Source organism: Ictidomys tridecemlineatus, chromosome 2, assembly GCF_052094955.1.
Source record: "Ictidomys tridecemlineatus isolate mIctTri1 chromosome 2, mIctTri1.hap1, whole genome shotgun sequence".
Classification (NCBI taxonomy): Eukaryota; Metazoa; Chordata; class Mammalia; order Rodentia; family Sciuridae; genus Ictidomys; species Ictidomys tridecemlineatus.
The window spans coordinates 16,940,249-16,958,259 of NC_135478.1; the positions used below are offsets into that span (position 1 = coordinate 16,940,249).

Sequence of the window (18,011 nt, forward strand, 5' to 3'; positions counted from 1 at the left end):
CTCTCATTTCTACAGAGATAAATATAATTTCTAACCAGAGATATATTTCTCCATTACTTCAGCTCTTCTTTATCTTTTCAGCAGTTTTAGAATTTTATTCATGGATATCTGGGTAAGTATTAAGTTTACTTCTAAGTACAATGCAAATTTGGGATGTATTGTAAATGATATCTATTCTCATTACCTTTTGCACAATTCTACATGTCAGGTATTATAAAGCTTTTGATGGATTTTTAGAGATAGTAATCTTGATTTCTGGTTGACTTGCAGAACTATTTTGTTTATTTATCTTTTTTGCAGTGCTGGTGGGCAAGCAATGGTCTCACGCATGATAACTCTGCATGTGTCTATGGCTGAGTTATATCCCCAATCCTTAAAACTATCTTTTCTTTTTTTATATATTTATTTTTTTAGTTGTAGTTGGACACAATATCTTTATTTTTATGTGGTGCTGAGGATCGAACCTGGGGCTTCGCATGTGCTAGGCGAGCGCTCTACCACTGAGCCACAATCCCAGCCCCTAAAACTATCTTTTCAGTTCAGTAGTTTTGTAGTTGGTATCTCTCTATCCAGGTGACCAGCACCCCAACAGAGAAGGTTTCTGCCCAGGAGATGTGAGCTGCCTGGGAAAATAAAAAGTCTGAAATAATCAGGAAGAAATAAAGACAGAGGTAGAAATTAGATTTAAAACAGAGCGCCTGATGGGTCTTCCAGTCCTGGTAGGAGCTGCAAGTGAACAACTGAAAGAGGCTCCAATTATTTAAGGGGGAGCACATCAAAGACAGGGGTAAGGTTTCAGTGAAAGGAGTCCTGTTTCGGTGCTTGCTTCTCTGTGTGGTCTTGTAGTAGGTTGATTGGCATTTTGGCAAGCCACACCCATCTCCAGGAGCTTTTAGTACTTGAGTAGTGAGCTTGGTAGGACGCCATATGAACAAGGCATTCTCAAGGCAGCTGTTTCCTATTGGGAGTTCCTGATACCAAGCTTTCCTACCTATCGACTCCAACATTGCTCAGTTTACCTACAGCTCACAGATGGCTCCTGGCAGTTCTCTTCACTTATTTGGGAGTAATCAAATCAACTCAAATGGTAACAGGTTCTATTTGTCCTTTCTGAAAATCAAACCATTCATTTCTTTTTGTTATGTTATTGCCTGAAACTCCAGCACAATTCAAAATAGCAGTGATAATACTGAGAGTACCCAGGATGGCCTTTACTTCATTTGTTCATCCAGCCCACAGACGTTTATTCAATAGAATCTTCTTTGTGCCAGAGACTATCTTGGGTCCTGCCGATGCAATAGTGGACTATTAACGTGATTTTATGGTTCTTATTTATTCACATACTGAATTACACTACTAGGTCAATAGTAATCCTAGGTAAATTTGAATGCCTAAAATCCTAGGCATTCAATTTGTTGCCATTTTGCTTAGAATCTTTTTTTTTTTTTTTTTTGGTGCTGAGGATTGAACCCAGGGCCTTGTGCATGCGAGGCAAGCACTCCACCAAATAAGCTATATCTCCAGCCCCCTGACAAATTGCATAGGTGACCAATCTTTGACTTTGACTATTTCAAATTTTCTTTTATTTTTATTGCTTTAGTCTGGTTTCCCACCTCTTTGCCCAACTTGTCTTTAGATTAATTATATCCAGAAAATTTGCATGACATTAAAAAAAATGAGCTGTTTTCTCCATTATAGTAGAATGCAAAGAAAGTTTTTTTAAAAAATTCCAGGAAACCAACCATTACCAGAAATTATAGACCTTATCTTTTGACATATGCCCTTGTAACATTATTCTTTTCTGTGCAACCAGTTTTGCACAAAAAGAGGGGAACTGGTTTGCATTTCAAAGAGCTCGCTCTGTGAGCAGGATTGTAGGAAAGAAGGTCAATGAGGATACTTGGAGGCCCACCAGGGCTTAAGGGGAAACTACTGAGAGTAATGGTCAGAGAGTTGCAGGATAATGCTAAAGGATAAGGGAGAGGTCAGCAAGGTCTTGAGCTTGCACCCCAGTAGAGAGCTCTTTCCCAGGTATTGTCAAGGCCAAGGCTGGGCAGCAGAGTCATGCTGAGAGCTGTGTTAGGGGCTCTGTCTGGGCTCAGTGTTGGGCACCAGCAGTACCATTCCAGGAAGGTTCCTGACAGCAACATCACCTCATGGCCCTGGTAGGGCCTTGCCGTGACCATCCAGTCTCCTTCTCAGAGTCTCACTGCTACTGCAGCTGGATAAGCCCAACCTTGGGGCAGAAACCCATGTTCTGCTGTCCTGAATAAACCATGAATTCTAGAATCCTCACACAATGGGGATGCCCCGCCTTCCTTGTCCCCACTTTCCATCAAAAGAAACAGTAAGGGCCAAACATCGGGCTTGCCATGGCATGTGGGCCAGGGAATCTTCGGGGTTATATCAGACCTGCATTGTTCTCTGCCCGACTTGAGAATCTGCCCTTTGTGGAAGGTAGGGCTTCAGGGTGTGGATGGAGGCCGAAGAGGTCTGTCTGCCTGGGCACCTATGTCAGTTGTCCTCGTGCCTGGAGGGCCTCCCTAGGTCTATATCCTGAGGTGTACATCCTCAGCAGACTGAGAAGATGGGTGTGGGCTGTGACCTCATGGGGACCTACCATATGATATGATGTTGGTCCAGTTCCTACTTTTAGGGTGACCATGAGCACATGAGGGAACAAAAATGGAGGAGGAGATTAATACCCATGGAACAGATGAGCTTGTTTGGGAGGACCAGGACCTGTGACAATAGCAGGGTGCCAAGGGAGTGTCCACTCACTCTAGATCGGCACTGGTGACATGGCTCATAAGGCAGTACCTGTGTCCTGGGGACACCATTCCACAGAAGGGAACCCAGGCCCAGAGAGACACCTTTGTGGTTTGAGAGTGGCGGAGCCAGGATTCAATACCAGGATTCAGGTGACACTGGAATTCAAAAGATTCTTTGGAAGTGAAAAGTTTGACCACAAGTGACAGAAGACTTCTGGACTCTTATCCTAAGAGACTATACCACTTTAATCTGCTGGCTGACTTTATGGAGTTGGAGGTGACAAGGCCAATACATGCCTTCTGTTGACCAGTGTGAGTTTGAGAAATGACATAGTCCTGCTTAAAAGTGACCTTGCTCTTTCTGACTCTGGGCCTCCAAGGAGAGGTGGAGGACAAGGTTTGTCATGGGATCTGTTTGAGTAACTTTCTGCCATGTATGGACTGGCAGTTTTATGCCTGGGACCAACTTGATTTGTGACATTTTATACTCCCAAGTAATCCATCATGGCTCCACCAGATTTGTCTTCTGTCCTTGGTGCTGGCATCCATCTCCAGGCCAGATCCTGCAAATTCTGCATAAGGATTTGGGGATGGAGGTGGAGGTCAGCTCAGTACTGGACAAGAGTTCTAAGGAGGGGGTGTTCGTTGAGACCTAGGAGCCTATTGAGGGCAGGGAGCATTGGGGAAAAGGCCAGCCCTGCTACCTAGAGCTGTCACTGTGTACGTGGTGAAGTTCTTCCTGAAGAACTCTGGCTCTCTGGGCCTTAACTTTATGAGAAAGAAACCAGCAAGCTTCTGGAAGCCCTCACCTTCCTCCCAACGTGAAGCAGTCTTGATTGGGGCAGGCTGTAATTGGAGACAAAATAGGTATAGTCAAAAACCACCATAGTGTAGGAAAAGGACCAGAAACATGGCTTCTCCTGTGGGAGACAGAAAATAGGTCAGCCAGTGGAAAGGGACATGGACAAGAATGGAGCATTAAGCAGGTAAGATAAGACAGTACTCTGTGGAGTGGTCTTGGGGGCTCATGGAGTGCCTGTAGATTCCTATGGAAGGTTAAGGGTAAAAGCATCCAACTGTGGAAGTCTGTGGCAAGGGAACTGTCTATGTACCTTAGTGACAAGAGCCTGGTACACACCGTATGAAGGAGTCCAAACATCAACGGCCTGTGTATTAGTTAGCTTTGAGTTACTGCAGGGAAATACCTGAGATGACCTACTTATGAAGTGAAGAGGTTGAATTAGCTTGAAGTTTTGGAGGTTCAAAATCCAAGGTCTGTCAGAGTGGGATGGGCAGAATTGCTTTGTACTCTGGCAAGAGTGACAGATGACTGTTCCAGGAGCTAGTGTCCCAGTAGTGAGTGCTCACATCTCAAGCCAAGAAGCAGAGAAAGAGAGAAGAGAGTCAGGTGGGGGTCTCTCAGTCTCCTTTGAGAACACACCCCAGTGACCAAAGGACCTCCCACAAGGCCCCACCTCTTAAAGACCCACAGCACCTCCCGTAGTGCCAACTGTGAGGACCAAGTCTTTACATATTGAGGGGACATTCAAATTACACCAAAGCATAGCAGTTTGTGACCCCCCCCCCGAGGGATTTCAGTGGGGCAGGGCTAGTAGACATTTCCACTAAAATGCACAGGTCACTTTTGTTATTAGCCTAGTCTGTTTATTATTGTCCCTTCCACCACCTGGGACTCCTCCAGGTGAGGCTAACCAAGCTTTGGCAGAGGCTGCAGGGTCCTGTGGTTCTGCTCAGCTCTGCATACCATGCGGCCAGGGAAACAGACTTTCTGAGGCCACGACAGTTTGTGAGTGTGCAGTGTGTCCCACCCTGCCTCTGTGAGACGTCCGTGATGGTGTGTAATATTTCATTGACCAAGCCAGTCTCGACAGCAGCCTATAGTAAGAACCCTTTTCATTTTTCTGTAATCTGTGTCTCCAAAACTTCTCCCTTTCTTACCCTTTATGAAGTTCAGTTATTTAAAATCAGTCCAGGGGGAAGGGAATAGGAAAGACAGTAGAATGAATGAATTAATGAATCGGACATAACTTTCTTGTGTTCCTATATGAATACACAGCCAGCATAACTCCACATCAGGTACAACCACAAGAATGGGAAGTTATGATTCATGTATGTTCGATATGTCAAAATACACTCTACTGTCATTTATACCTAAAAAGAACAAATAAAAACATCAGCCCAGGCAAGTCCTGTTTAAAACCTCAATCTCATTTCTAGTTCAGTGCAGCCTCTTCTCCCCCTCCCCTGCCCTTGGGGCCAGTGAGAAGCAAGAAGGGAATGGGCCAGTGCTGCGGGCATGGCCTTTAATTCCAGGGAGATAACCAGACCGAACAGTGAGGAGATGGAGAAGAGACAAACAGACACATAAATAGAGAAAAAGCTGGGGATTGGTGGTTCAGCCAACCTCTGAAGGGAGTAAGACCGACCACAAGCAAGCTCAGCATGTTTATTATATAAGTTTTTTTATTTAAAGGATTATTGTGGAAAAGTTTCTTCAAGGCAAATAGAGCCAAGGTCATGAGCAGCTTATGATTATCAGCTTGAGCCCATATCTTTCTATCCTCCCTCCCCGCACCCCAAGGAGCTGGTGTCTAAAACTCAAGGTTAAGAACTGAATAGCTCTGTGGCTGGCACAGAGCCTCCTACTGAACAACAGAAACTGGGCTATCTCTATTGGCATCTTTGCCCCGAGAATTCTCTAGAGGGGCATCACCTCTGTCACAGGACAGTTTCAAAACCCTTGGTTCAGAGTCTCTGTTCACTCTCTTGCATGGTCCCAAGGACCACGCCTCCAGGTTGTAGTCCAGGTCAAGGTGAGCTGGAGTTTTACAATACAATATTACTATCCATTTCTTTTTGGCCACAACTGACAGGCAACCCTGCTCACTGGTACCCCACCACCTACCCCCTGGTTGATAGCATGCCTCTCTGATGAGTCTTTCTCTCCCTTTAAGTCCCCCAGTCATCTGTTCATATGAAATGTGGACATGTATGAGTCCTGGGGTGATGGCTCATAAGAAGCCCTGAAAGCGTTGTCTAGTTCCCACTGTTCAGGGGTTTTCTTTATAATGTGGAGCATTTTGGTCTTTGGTTGAGGTGATGGGAAAGGTCCCTCCCTACATGTGCATGTGGCAGTAGCTGTTTTTTTTTTTTCCCCAGTCGGCTGCATCCAGGGGTGTGAGGGTTGCCCTTCGCTGCCCCCTCTCCACCTCTTTCTTTAGGGGCCTGGTTCCAGACTTGCGGTCAAACCAACATTTCCTGCAGGGTGGAGAAAGGAAGGCTGGTGGAGGTGGGCAAGTGGCCATGGCAAGTGAGCATCCTGTTCCTGGGAGTGTACATCTGCAGTGGTTCCCTCATCCACCAACAGTGGGTCCTCACAGCTGCACACTGCCTGCAGAGGTCAGTCGCAGGGGGTCTGGCTGGGTGGCCTTGTGCTTAGCCCCAGTCTCACTGACCTTGCATGGCCTTGCTGCAGCCATCTGCCTCCTACCCCGGCCCTGCAGATCTAAGGACCCCACAAAGTACTCTGTGAAGGTAGGAGTCCAGCAACGCCCAGATGCCACCACCCAGTTACTGGTCTCTCGCATTGTGATCCATGAAAATTACAGCAATGTTATGTCCCAGGACATTGCCCTCATGAAGCTCAAAGATGCTGTCAATTGGTCCCCCCTTGTCCAGCCTGTCTGCCTCCCTTCTGTCCATTTCAAGCTGATCATCGGCTCCATGTGCTGGACCATTGGGTGGGGACGCCTAAAGGATGAAGGTGAGTGCAGGTGAGAGAAGTCCCAAGACACCTGTCCCTGCAGAGCACAACCCCATCACAGGCTCATTTGTTCATTTCTTTACTCACTCAGTCACCTTCTGCTAACATTTTCTGATCACCTACTATGCCACATACTGTCACCGACTCCTCGAAACATAGACATACACAGTATTCTAGTGCAAAAAAGACAAGGGCCTGCGTGAACCTCAGTCGAAATCCAATATAATGTCCTGACCCTGCAGCATGGCAGGAAGTTAATTATTGGCTGTGAATGGGATTCTGTGTCTACAGGTCTCCAGATCCCTGATTTCAGGAGGTCTTGAGGCCTTGAGGAGGCCTTTTTAGTCATATGTGCTCTGATTACCTTGAGGCACCCAAAATTCCCAGAGATCTGACCCCTGTTGGTCCTATCTGAAGTTGAATGTCTGGGAGCCTTCATGGGGTTCTGCCTTTCAGGAGCATCTCACCTGAGCTCAAGAGTGTGCCACCTGATCAGGTGGCCACAGAGCAGCAGAATGCTCTGCAAGTCATTGTAGACAAATGGAGCACAATTTTTGACTTTTCTGGTTGTACCCAAAGTAGAGTGACACTATTTGTGCAATCATACATGTACCTAGGGTAATGATGTCCATTAATGATGTCCCAGCTCTTTATGAGCTGGGAACTTTTCAATAATCAGGCTCTAAGCGGAGGCCTTTGTAAATTGCCAACCCAGGAAATGGTCTGCTTCTTTTTTTTTTTTTTTTGGCCTGCTTCTTAGTAGTGTACATGGGCAACTCTGAGCTGGAAATATTCCAAAAAGCTGAGGCGGTGACAAGGCAAGATCTCTCTCTCTCTCCTCAGTGGCCCAAAAGTCCCCCTATAGTCTTCAGGAGGTGGCTGTCAGGATCATACACAATGATTTCTGCAATCAACGGTACCAGTTCCTCCTTTCCAAGGACCAGAAGCAGTTCATCGGGGATGACATGCTGTGTGCCAGCTCAGAATTGGGCTCAGACACTTGCCAGGTGTGGAATGTGTGGATGGGGCAGGGAGGAGGTTTTCTGGGGTCAAGCCTTCCTCACCACCTGGCGCTGGAAGACTCAATAGAAACCTCCTTCCACTGAGCCTCAGTTTCCCATCCATAAATTGGGGTGCCCTGACCACAATGATGGCAATAATGGTAGTACTTCTCAGGTCATCTTAATGCTTCTGCCACATGCCCAGATCTGGGCCAAGTGCTTACAGAGCTCGATTTGCATAAATGGCTTCATTCTGAAATCATGCTTCGGTGAGTGGCATCTTCTAATCAGTTATTGTTTTGAGATGTATCCATCTTGATCAATGTAGCCCTAAGTCATTAATTAACAGCTTTAGAGTATTCTCTTTTGTGAATAGACCTCAATTTATTCATTTTCTTTTAAAAGAGATTGAGGGGGTTTCCAATACTTTCATATGACAAACTCTCCTCATTTAGTCCAAAATTTCTCAACGAGATGCATCTTGCCATCTTGCACGGAAGGTCATAGGTTGTATTAACTTTCATCTTAATTCTGATTGCCAAAGTATTTTCCAAAGCGGTTCTTTGAAAAGAATAGGATACATAATCTTTCAGCAGTGTTTGAGTCACATTGCTCCATATCTTTGCCAGCTTTGGGTATTATCAGACTGTAAAGTGTTTTCCATTATGATGGATGAGAAATGGTTCCCCAATTGTGCATGTCTGCAATTCCTAGTGTGGTTGTATATTTTTCTGTGTATTCACTCTTCATGATTCCTCTTCTAATAATTGCTTATCCATATACTTTGTACATGTTTCTTCTTGTCTTTTTAGCTTTATATTCGGGATGCTAATTCTATGTATAGCAAATACCTTTGCCTAACTTTCCATTTGTCTTTTCACTTTTAATGCTGTCCTTTGCTGAGAAGCCATTTAGATTCTATTATAGCCAACTTTATCATATTTACCTTTCTGGCTTATGTTTTTTTTTTGTGTCTTATTTAAGAAATCCTTCCTTTTCCCGAGTTCCATTCTATATTTTGTTCCAAAAAGTTTGGAAATTTCAGTTTCCACAGTTTGAATGCATGTGGCATTACTTGTGAATGGTGGAGGGTAGGGAACTATTTTCATTCATTTCCTCACATGGACTACCAATTCTCCAAGTGGCAGTCACTAAAACAAAACCAAACCAAACATTTCCTGCATTGACGGTAAGCTCTCTCATCAATCTTTTAGAGATCCAGGGGCTAACTTTGTGAGTTAATCTAAATAATTTACTTTTGGCCTTTCTTTCTTCCTTTCTAATACAAGTATCTGAGGCTATAAATTTATCTCGAAATACTGCTTTAGCTTTGTGCTATGAATCTTGATATGTAGCCTTTTTTGATTTCCATAAATTCCTAGTAGTCATAAAATTATTTCTATAGTAGTATCAGTTAGGTGGAACATACCAAACCTTCTTGACTTATATTTTTTAATGTTCATTTCATTATTTTCCATTTCTATTAATTTGTCTGCTTTTCTTGGTGTGATTTGGCTGTTTTTTTTTATACTGTCTTGAACAAAAAAGTTCAATTATTCTTGTTCTGTGTTTGATGTAATTATGATTGTGAAATTACCCTTCATTTGAACTTTGAATATATCTCTTAATTTTTGTACTGTTGTGATTCTATCAACTCCACTTTTATTTTAAAATTTGTTTTGTGATTTGGAAAGAAATGCATACATTTTATTTCTAAAAAAAAAAGAAACACATAAATGTAAATTAGACTCTCCTATAATCAAACTACCTAGAAAATTAATTAACTTAAAAGTAACTTTAGTTAATTAACTTAAATAAAATTAACTTATTAATTAACTTAAGATTATTTAGTTTATGTCCCTAATAATACTCTCTGTACACAAATATCTTAAATAAGTTTTTTTTTCTAGTTTTGACTTTTTTTTTAGTTGTAGTTGGACACAATACCTTTATTTCATTTATTTATTTTTATGTGGTGCTGAGGATTGAACTCTACCACTGAGCCACAACCCCAGCCCCTGGATTTGACTTTTAACAAAACCTAAGTATATAGTTTTTATTCCCCAACTTTTAAATTTTCACTTGCAATATATCTTGGATTTCTTTCCATGTCCATATATTTAAATATATTCTCGTCTCCTTAGTTACTGAATAGTATTTCTCTTATATGGCTACATCATATGGGTCGGGGGAGGATTGGACTCGGGTTATGATAGGTCTTTCTCCTGATGCTTTAACCTTGGCAGGTTCAGAAGACAAGGTTAGCAGGACTGGATGGGAGGAGGGGAGCTGAAGGTGGGGAAAGGAGAGCACAGTGTTTACTTCTCCCTCTCTCTGGCCAAAGCCCCAGATAGCAGTTTTATTTTACATCGAGTCCAACATTGTGATTATTACCTGGAAATGGAAGTTCTGATTTCCGAACTGAGATGTTTATGTGATGATATAATCATAGCTCTTAGAATCACATTAATCATAATGAGCAAACATTTTTGTTTTTACCCACCTGGGATCAGGGAAAAAAAAACTCTCCTTCTAAATAAAATTTAAAGGGACAAAGGGAGTTCAAATAAAATAATCACTTTGTCCAACATACCATTTTACTTTTACCTGCCTTTTCCCCCTGTTCTTATATTGAATTCCTTTTGTTTCTATTGAGTTATATAAACTCTGAATATTATATTCTATAGTAATTAATGGCAAAAGAGCCATGTTTTTTTCCAACTTAATTTCAAGTGCTTCATAAACATTTATATTTATGTGAATATGTATATGTACATATGAATAGACACTATAAAACAAATATTGGTAAAATATTGACAATTAGTGAACCAGGGGGAAAAGAGTGTATTTGTGACTTTTCTGTAAGTCTCAAATTATTTCAAAATTAAAAGCTACCAAAAAACTCTGGGCACTGGAAGTTTCAACCTTTGTAAAATGCTCTACAATATTTTACTCTTTTTGTTCAATGTGGGTTTTCCCCCACGGAATTATATAAATTTTTATTTTTACTTATCATTTTTTCCTTTGATGAGTTTATTTTTTGCTGTTCTCAGAAATACCTTTTGTAATCATTTTTTCCTTATGTTCTAATTTATCTCTTTAAATACTTTAATTTTTATTTATCTGGAAGATTGAGAGAAGGAATCCAGCTTTATTTTTCTCCAAATGGATAGCCAGTTTATATAAACATCTTTCATTGAACATTAGTGTTTTTAGGTAAAATTTAGAAATGCTCCCTTTATTATATTCTAAATTTACATCTCATTTTGGTCATTTCTTTCCCTTATAGCCTCATCCATATTCCACCACCAATTTTTTAAAAATACTGTAGCTTTATAATTATTTTTGTTTGTGGTATGGCAGAGATTCCCTCATTATTCTTCATTTAAAGAATTTACCTGGGGTCGGTTGCCCTGATGCATGCCTGTAATTCCAGTGGCTCAGGAGGCTGAGACAGGAGAATCACGAGTTCAAAGCCAATCTCAACAATTTAGGCTCTAAGTGACTCAATGAGACACCCTGTCTCTAAATAAAATACAAAAAAGGCCTGAGCATGTGGCTTAGTGGTTAAGTTCCCCTGCTTTCAATCCCTGATAAAGAAACAAACAAAAAATAGAACTTACCTGGATATTCATTCTAATTAAACAATCTTAGAATAACATAAAAAAGAAAATCACTTGGAAACTTTTTGTGGAAATTAATAGATCAATTGAGGGCAAACTATCTTTTTATTTTACTTTTTTTTCTATATGTCCCAAAAGCAAGAGTTTATAGCTTTTTTCATATCCTTATTGCAAACTGCTTCTTAAGTTTATTTCTAGTTATTATATATTATGTCCTTATTGTGAGCAATATGTTTTTTCATTGCATTTTTTATATTAATTTTTTGTGTGTATTTACTTGGTAATGAACAACCTTCCTGGATCTAGTTGATTTTCATTAATTTTGTAGGCCCAGAGACATATCTGCAAATAATGCTGAATTTGCCTCCTTTTTTCAATATGTGTGCCTCTTCATTCTTTTTCTTGCCTAATTGCAATGTCCAGAACTCTATTCCAGAACCTTTGTTGTCTTCCATGAGTCATTGTCATTTAATTTTAGGTAGGTTGCTTGCATTTATAAAAGTGGGTGCTATTTTTTTTTCCAAAATACCTGAGGACTGTCCTTTAATCTATTTATCAGGAAGATTGTTTTATGGTTTTGTCCCCATCTTGAATTTTGGGTTGATTTTTTTTCCCCCTCTGATCCACTTCTTCAGTGGTTTAGAAAGTACATATGTATATTTCATTCTGCTACTGGTCACCTACTGTGGTTTAGATATAGTCTGTGTTCCCCCAAGGTCCACCTGTTGGGGGGGCTTGGTTCACAGCGTGGAGCTGTTGGGAGATAGTGAAAACTTTGAGGGGTGAGACCTGATGGCAGGATCTTAGGTCATTGAACACATTCTCTTGGAAGGTAATTCTCATGCAACCCCTTGAGTTCTTTGAAGAGATTGTTAAAAGAGGAACAAACCAGCCCTGGTTCTATTTCTGCTTCCTGGCTTGAGAGGTCATCACTGGCCTGACATACACTTCCACCATTGCCATCTGCCACTGGCCATGGCCCTCACCAGAACTAAGTCAATGCAGACACCATGCTTTTAAATCTCTAGAACTGTGAGCTTAAAAAAAAAAAAAAAAAAAAAAAAAGCACATTTTCTTCAGGTGTAATCTGTGTCAAGTATTTCATTGTGGTAACAAAAAGCTGATTAATACGTCATCTTATATTTTAACACATAAACGCACATTCAAAAGTGAATTAACATCAGTGTCCATAGCTGGCTCTTAATGAAGCCAGAACCATCCTGCCATTTCCATCTCCTAGACCCTGGCTCCCACACCTCCTTTTTAAAAACACTCTGGAGCCCAACTGGCTGAACTCTAATCACATTTGAGTTTTCAATGGACCCTCTAGAGCTTTCTGGGCCTGCAATTTAGTCGTGATTTCACGTTTCTATGTTTTTTACTTTTTTCATTGTTTTGGGTACCTCTCCCCCAAACCTCTTGGAATCACAGCTTTGCTTTTGCTCATCACTGACCTTCACGGAAGTGTTCTCACACCTTACCAAAAAGCATTTCATGGTCTAATTTGACATATAATCTGTTGAGGAGAGGGCGGTTCCTTTCTGTTGTGCTGTGGTGCTTTATTTCAGGACTAAATGTTCTGCTCTATCAACACATTTTCTGCAGCCTTCAAGATGACTGTTTGCTCTAACCTCAGGTTCTGGGCACATTCATCACGCCACTGACCTTGTGTTCCAACATCCTCCCCTTCTTGGTCATGATGTACTTTAGTTTCATTCATCTGTTGAATTTAGATTCATAATGTCATTTTTAGAACGTATTTTAAGAATTAAACTTTTTGGCTTTGAAGTCTTTATTATCCTGGACATAAAAGACAGAAGTCCTCTAGTCCTCTAATACTGTTCTTTATGTAGAAACATTTTTTTTTTTTACAAATAAAAAAAAATGCCTCTTGGAATAAAGGCTTTTTTTTTTTTCTTTTTTCTTTTTGGTACTGGGTATTAAACTCAGGGGTGCTAAATCACTGAGCTATATACCCAGCACTTTTTATTTTGAGACAGGGTTTCAGTAAGTTGCTTAGGACCTTGCTAAGTTGCTGAGTTTGGCCTCAAACTTGCAATCCTCCTGCCTCTGCCTCCTGGGTTGCTGGGATTACAGGCTTGTGCCACCTCACCTGGCTGGAATAAAACTTATATGCTAATATGTGCTATAAAAATAGAGTTTTAATATTTGAAAAAATGCATAAAGAAACAAATGCATAAACATATTCTTGTTACATTAAGGCAACATTTAAAGTATTCCCAGAAGTCTCAGTGAAACAACAGCATAGGTTTTCAGCTTTAACTTAGCTAATATTGCACTTGGTAAGACCATTTAAGGTTTCTGACATCCTAAAAAGCCTAATAGCTGGGTTTGATTTACTATATCCAATAGACACTGTGTGCTGGACCCTGAGATAATGTCAGGCCCAGGAAAAGTACTGGCCTCAGCAAACAAGCAGCCCCGAGTAGCACAGTCCATCAATCCATGCCAAATGATCTACAGAACCTTTTTTTCCCTACTCCAGTGAGCTGGCTCTTCTTTAAGGTGGATAAAGGAAATAATTATTCCTTTTTTTTTTTTGAGTTAAAGTATCAGGGCTATGTAAGCTTCACTTGAAAAATATTTGCCCATGTTCAGGAGCATTTGAAATGAAATAAATTGGATATCTCCTTGGATATTGGATAGAAGTTGATTGGGAAACTGCATAGACCCAGCAACTCTGGAGGCTGAGGCAGGAGGATCTCAAGTTCAAGGCCAACCTGGACAACTTATCGACCATGCAATGAAAAGGAATAGGGGTATAACTCAGTGGTAGAATATTTGCCCAGCATATGTAAGGCCCTGGGTTCTAGTACTAGCACTGCAATAATTAAATAAAAGAACAAACACATAGACATGTCTTTCTTTGAGGAGTCATTCTTGGGTAATATGTTGTTTTGTTAAACATATTTTAGGGGAGGGAGGAGAAGAGGGAGGAGGAGGGGGAATGGGGACTGAAATCAAATTCCAGTCAAAAGGAACCTAAATACTCTGTATAAAGATAATGCTCTAATTTTAAAAATGCATTTTAGACAAGAGCTAAACTTTGTTCACTTTAGGCCCGTGACTTTGCAATATGTAGTGTTCTTGGGTTTCAATATTCTAATTATAGATTTTAATTCTGTTTGTAATTTAATACTTTTGAAACTTATTTTCCTCTGATGGGGTTGTTCATATTTTGTTAATGAGTTCTGGTTTTATATTGCTATGGTAGGAGGTTGTTCACATACAATGTCCACCCATCTGTCTGTCTCTCTACTATTCTCTCTACTATTCACTCTTTCTCTGGGCCCCTAGCGTCCAGGGGATCATACAGTCAGGCAAGGACCCCCCCCCCATACTGTAATTGGAGGCTTGATGGATTACAGGCTTGATTTTCTCCTTCAGCTTCCTCTCAAAAGTCTCTCTACTCAGATATATTCAATACATCCTTGAAGACGTCTGCATCTTCGAACAATACGGTTGCTCAATATCATTTGCACAAATGATATTGTGCGACATATCACCTCTTCTAATTTCTTGAGGAATCTCAATTTGTTAGGATAGTCACATTGAAAATGGTTTTATTCTTTGAAATCATCATAGTCCCCCCTCAACATGCCCAGTGACAGTCAAATCTTCCTTCCTCATCCAATCATCATTTTGAGCAGAGTTCATAGTTTTTAGTTACTCTCAGCTACTAAATACCTGTCCTATTAAAAGTCTTAATTGATTCAAGAAATGATTTCTTCTTCGTGTACCTCCATGTCCTTCCTCTGATATGAACCCTGCCTCACCCAGAGGCCAGGGAGATGTATCTCCTGGCAGCGAGAGCCCTGGTCTCTCCTGTAGCTCTCTTCCCAACTGGACATTTTTACCAGTTCCTTAGATATGCTAGATATTGACCTCTGGTTGTCAGAGAGCAAATACCCCATCTTAATCCATCATCTGTCTTCCATGATATTTGGTGTCCTTCACCAAAGATAGCCTTCATTCATATATATACTGTCTTTCCTGCACCCAATTATATCTATATATCTATATATAATTCACCTCAAGATAAGGCCCCATATGGTTTTTCTTTGTTTTTTTTTTTTTTTTTTTTGGTACTAGGGATTGAAGCCAGGGGAGCTTTACCACTGAGCCACATTGCCAGCTCTTTTATTTTTTATTTTGAGACAGGATCTTGCCAAGTTGCTGAGGGCCTGGCTAAGATACCAAGACTAGCTTCCGATTTTCTATCTTCCTGCCTCAGTCTCCTGAGTCCCTGGGAGAACACCATGCTTGGCCCCATGCTTCAGCTTCATCGATTTCATTTTTCACATTTAGAGTTTTAATTCCTCCAGAGCATGTTTTGGAGGATCCAACTTCGTTTTCCTTTCTCTATCTGGTGAGCCAATTTCTCTGCCATCTACGGCAGAGTCCTTCTTTCCAGTAGACATGATACCTTCTGTAACACACGTCAAGTCCCCTCAGGCCTGCGCATCAGGTTGTGGGCTCTCCATTGCCCCATGGGTATATTTTTATGTTTACAGGACAATCCTACCCAGTTTCTATAATGAGAAACTTTGAAAAAAAAATCTGTCTGAGGCTGGGGTTGTGGCTCAGTGGTTGAGCACTTGCCTTGCATGTGTGGGGCGCTGGGTTCCAACCTCAGCACCACATTTAAATAAATAAATTTTGTCCTTTATGGACTACTATCCTTCAATATCATTTTAGAATCAGACTGTCAAGTTCCTAAAAAAATTCCTGCTCTTATTTCAATTGAAATTGCTTAATTTTTAGGGATTAACGTAAGAATTGACATATCATTTTTAATTGTTGTTACTCTGTATAGAATATAAACAAAAAAAAATTTCTAAAATATGTGTGGAGAAGAAAGAATAAAACCACCACCATCTATTCACCCACCACATTGGCTAAGGAACAGCAGCTTAGAGACGTGTGCAGCTTCTGTGTGATGGTTCCTGGGTCTCAACTGGAAGGGTCCCACTGCCTGGGCTTTTCTGCTTGCTGGTGAGGGCTCTGCGGGCCTCAGCTTCCTTGTGTGCTAGGCAGTATTTGGAGGAGCCAGGAACTTCTGTAGGCTGTTATTTGAGGGGTGGCTTGAAAAGTAGTTTCCTCCGGACAGAATCTGTTTGTTTCTGCCAGGTGCCTGAGAGTATGACCAGCCCAGAACGACTTTTAGTGACATCCCCTCTCAGCTAGGTTTTTTGAATCATTCAGACGGTGTGAACCCGAGTTCCACATTCACCTGAGAAGCAGTTTCCAGTTCATGCTTCCTCTGAGGCTGTAATCCTTTGTGGAGGTGTAGCTTTTTGCAAGAGCTCTCCTCCTAGGTACCCCTCCTGTGGCTCTCTTTTATGCCTTTCTTGCATCCAAGAACAAGGCTATGAAACTGAAGTGCAGCCTCACTGGGTTCAGGGCAAAAGCCATCTTCTGGGCTCTACTGGCCCCTCTGGGTTCCAGCTCCCACGTAGGTTTTGGGCTCTGAAGAGTCTTCACTTTCTTGTCAGCTCATTCATGTATAAAACTAGCCAGCAGGAGAGGAGAGAGCCCTGTGCTCTGTGAGGTAGCAGGGGCCCTTCAAACCCTGCTGGCCTCACATGCATAAAATAATCATTTAAAAAAAAATCTCACTGTTTTAGTGATATCCAGCAAGAAAGTCCATTACGGTATCTTGTCCTCTATATTACAAGAAATCAGATTCTGAGTTGACAATTTTTTACATTCAGTTGTCTCATCTGTGAAGAGTGGCATATCTGTGCACTAATGCAGGTCTTCTGTTATATTCTTAGGCAGATCTTTATTATTTTTTCCTTAAGTGTTTAATGCAGTCTTCTTTAGATTAAGTCCAGTAAATCTTGGTATGCATTACATTAAAAAAAAAAGAGCTGTTTTTTTTTCAACATTATAGTAGAATGTAAAGAAAGTTTAAGAAAATCTTAGGAAACCCACCATTACCAGAAAGTACAGGCCTTATCTTTTGACATACATCCTTGTAACATTATCCTTATCTGTGCACCCATTTTTGCACAAAAGAGGGGAGCGGGTTTGCATTTCAAAGAGCTCATTCTTTGAGCAGGATTGTAGGAAAGAAGGTCAATGAGGACACTTTGGAGGCCCACCAGAGCTTAAGGGGAAACTCCTGGGGGTTATGATCAGAGAGTTAGCAGGATAAAGCTAAAGGATAATAATGGAGAGGCCAGTGCTGAGCTCATGTGTCCTAGAGCAGGTTCATAGCCAAGTTGCATCCTGGGGGACAGCACAAGCCTACTCCAGTTCATGCTCAGGGGGCCTCCTGCTACCATCTCAGGCCTCTTTTTCTTTCCTCTGCAGGAGAACTCCGGCAGCTCCCTTGTTTGCAAATTGAACAACACCTGGATTCAGATGGGGATAGTGAGCTGGAGCTATCGATGTGGTGGGCGCCATCGCTACCCTGGCATCTACACCAGCACCCCACACTTTACCCGCTGGATCAATAAGCAGGTTGTTGGCCTGAGGTTCGCCAGCACCATCAGAGATGGCGCAGCCATCCTAAGCTTTCCCTTCCTCACTGGCTGTATCCTGCTGGTCTCCTTGGGCTCCCTGTGGCTCCTGTGAGTGGTGTTTCTAGGATAAAGACTCCTGCGGCTGCTCTCTCTCTCTTCTCTACTCTGCCCTGGGGAAGAAGTGGAGACCAAAAGTTGAATAAGACATCATCATTGAGTGACTCTGGGGGAGAATCCTAGACCTACTATTTCTTTAAAGCTGTTCAATGAAGATGCTCTTGAACTTGGAGCCACTGAGTTTGCCTCTTCTTGCCTTTGACCAGAGTCCTCCAGAACCTTCC

General features: G+C 41.5%; 1 protein-coding gene across 1 annotated transcript; it reads left to right on the plus strand.

The window, feature by feature from the left end:
- The first annotated feature begins 2,372 nt into the window (after positions 1 to 2,372).
- LOC101967592 (putative serine protease 46) lies at positions 2,373 to 17,782 on the plus strand. The gene is made up of 5 exons (XM_005332922.3): positions 2,373 to 2,457; positions 6,014 to 6,191; positions 6,296 to 6,555; positions 7,399 to 7,562; positions 17,519 to 17,782. The coding sequence occupies exons 1-5, from the start codon at positions 2,373 to 2,375 to the stop codon at positions 17,780 to 17,782; spliced, it is 951 nt and encodes a 316-aa protein (XP_005332979.1).
- Positions 17,783 to 18,011: the final 229 nt, after the last annotated feature.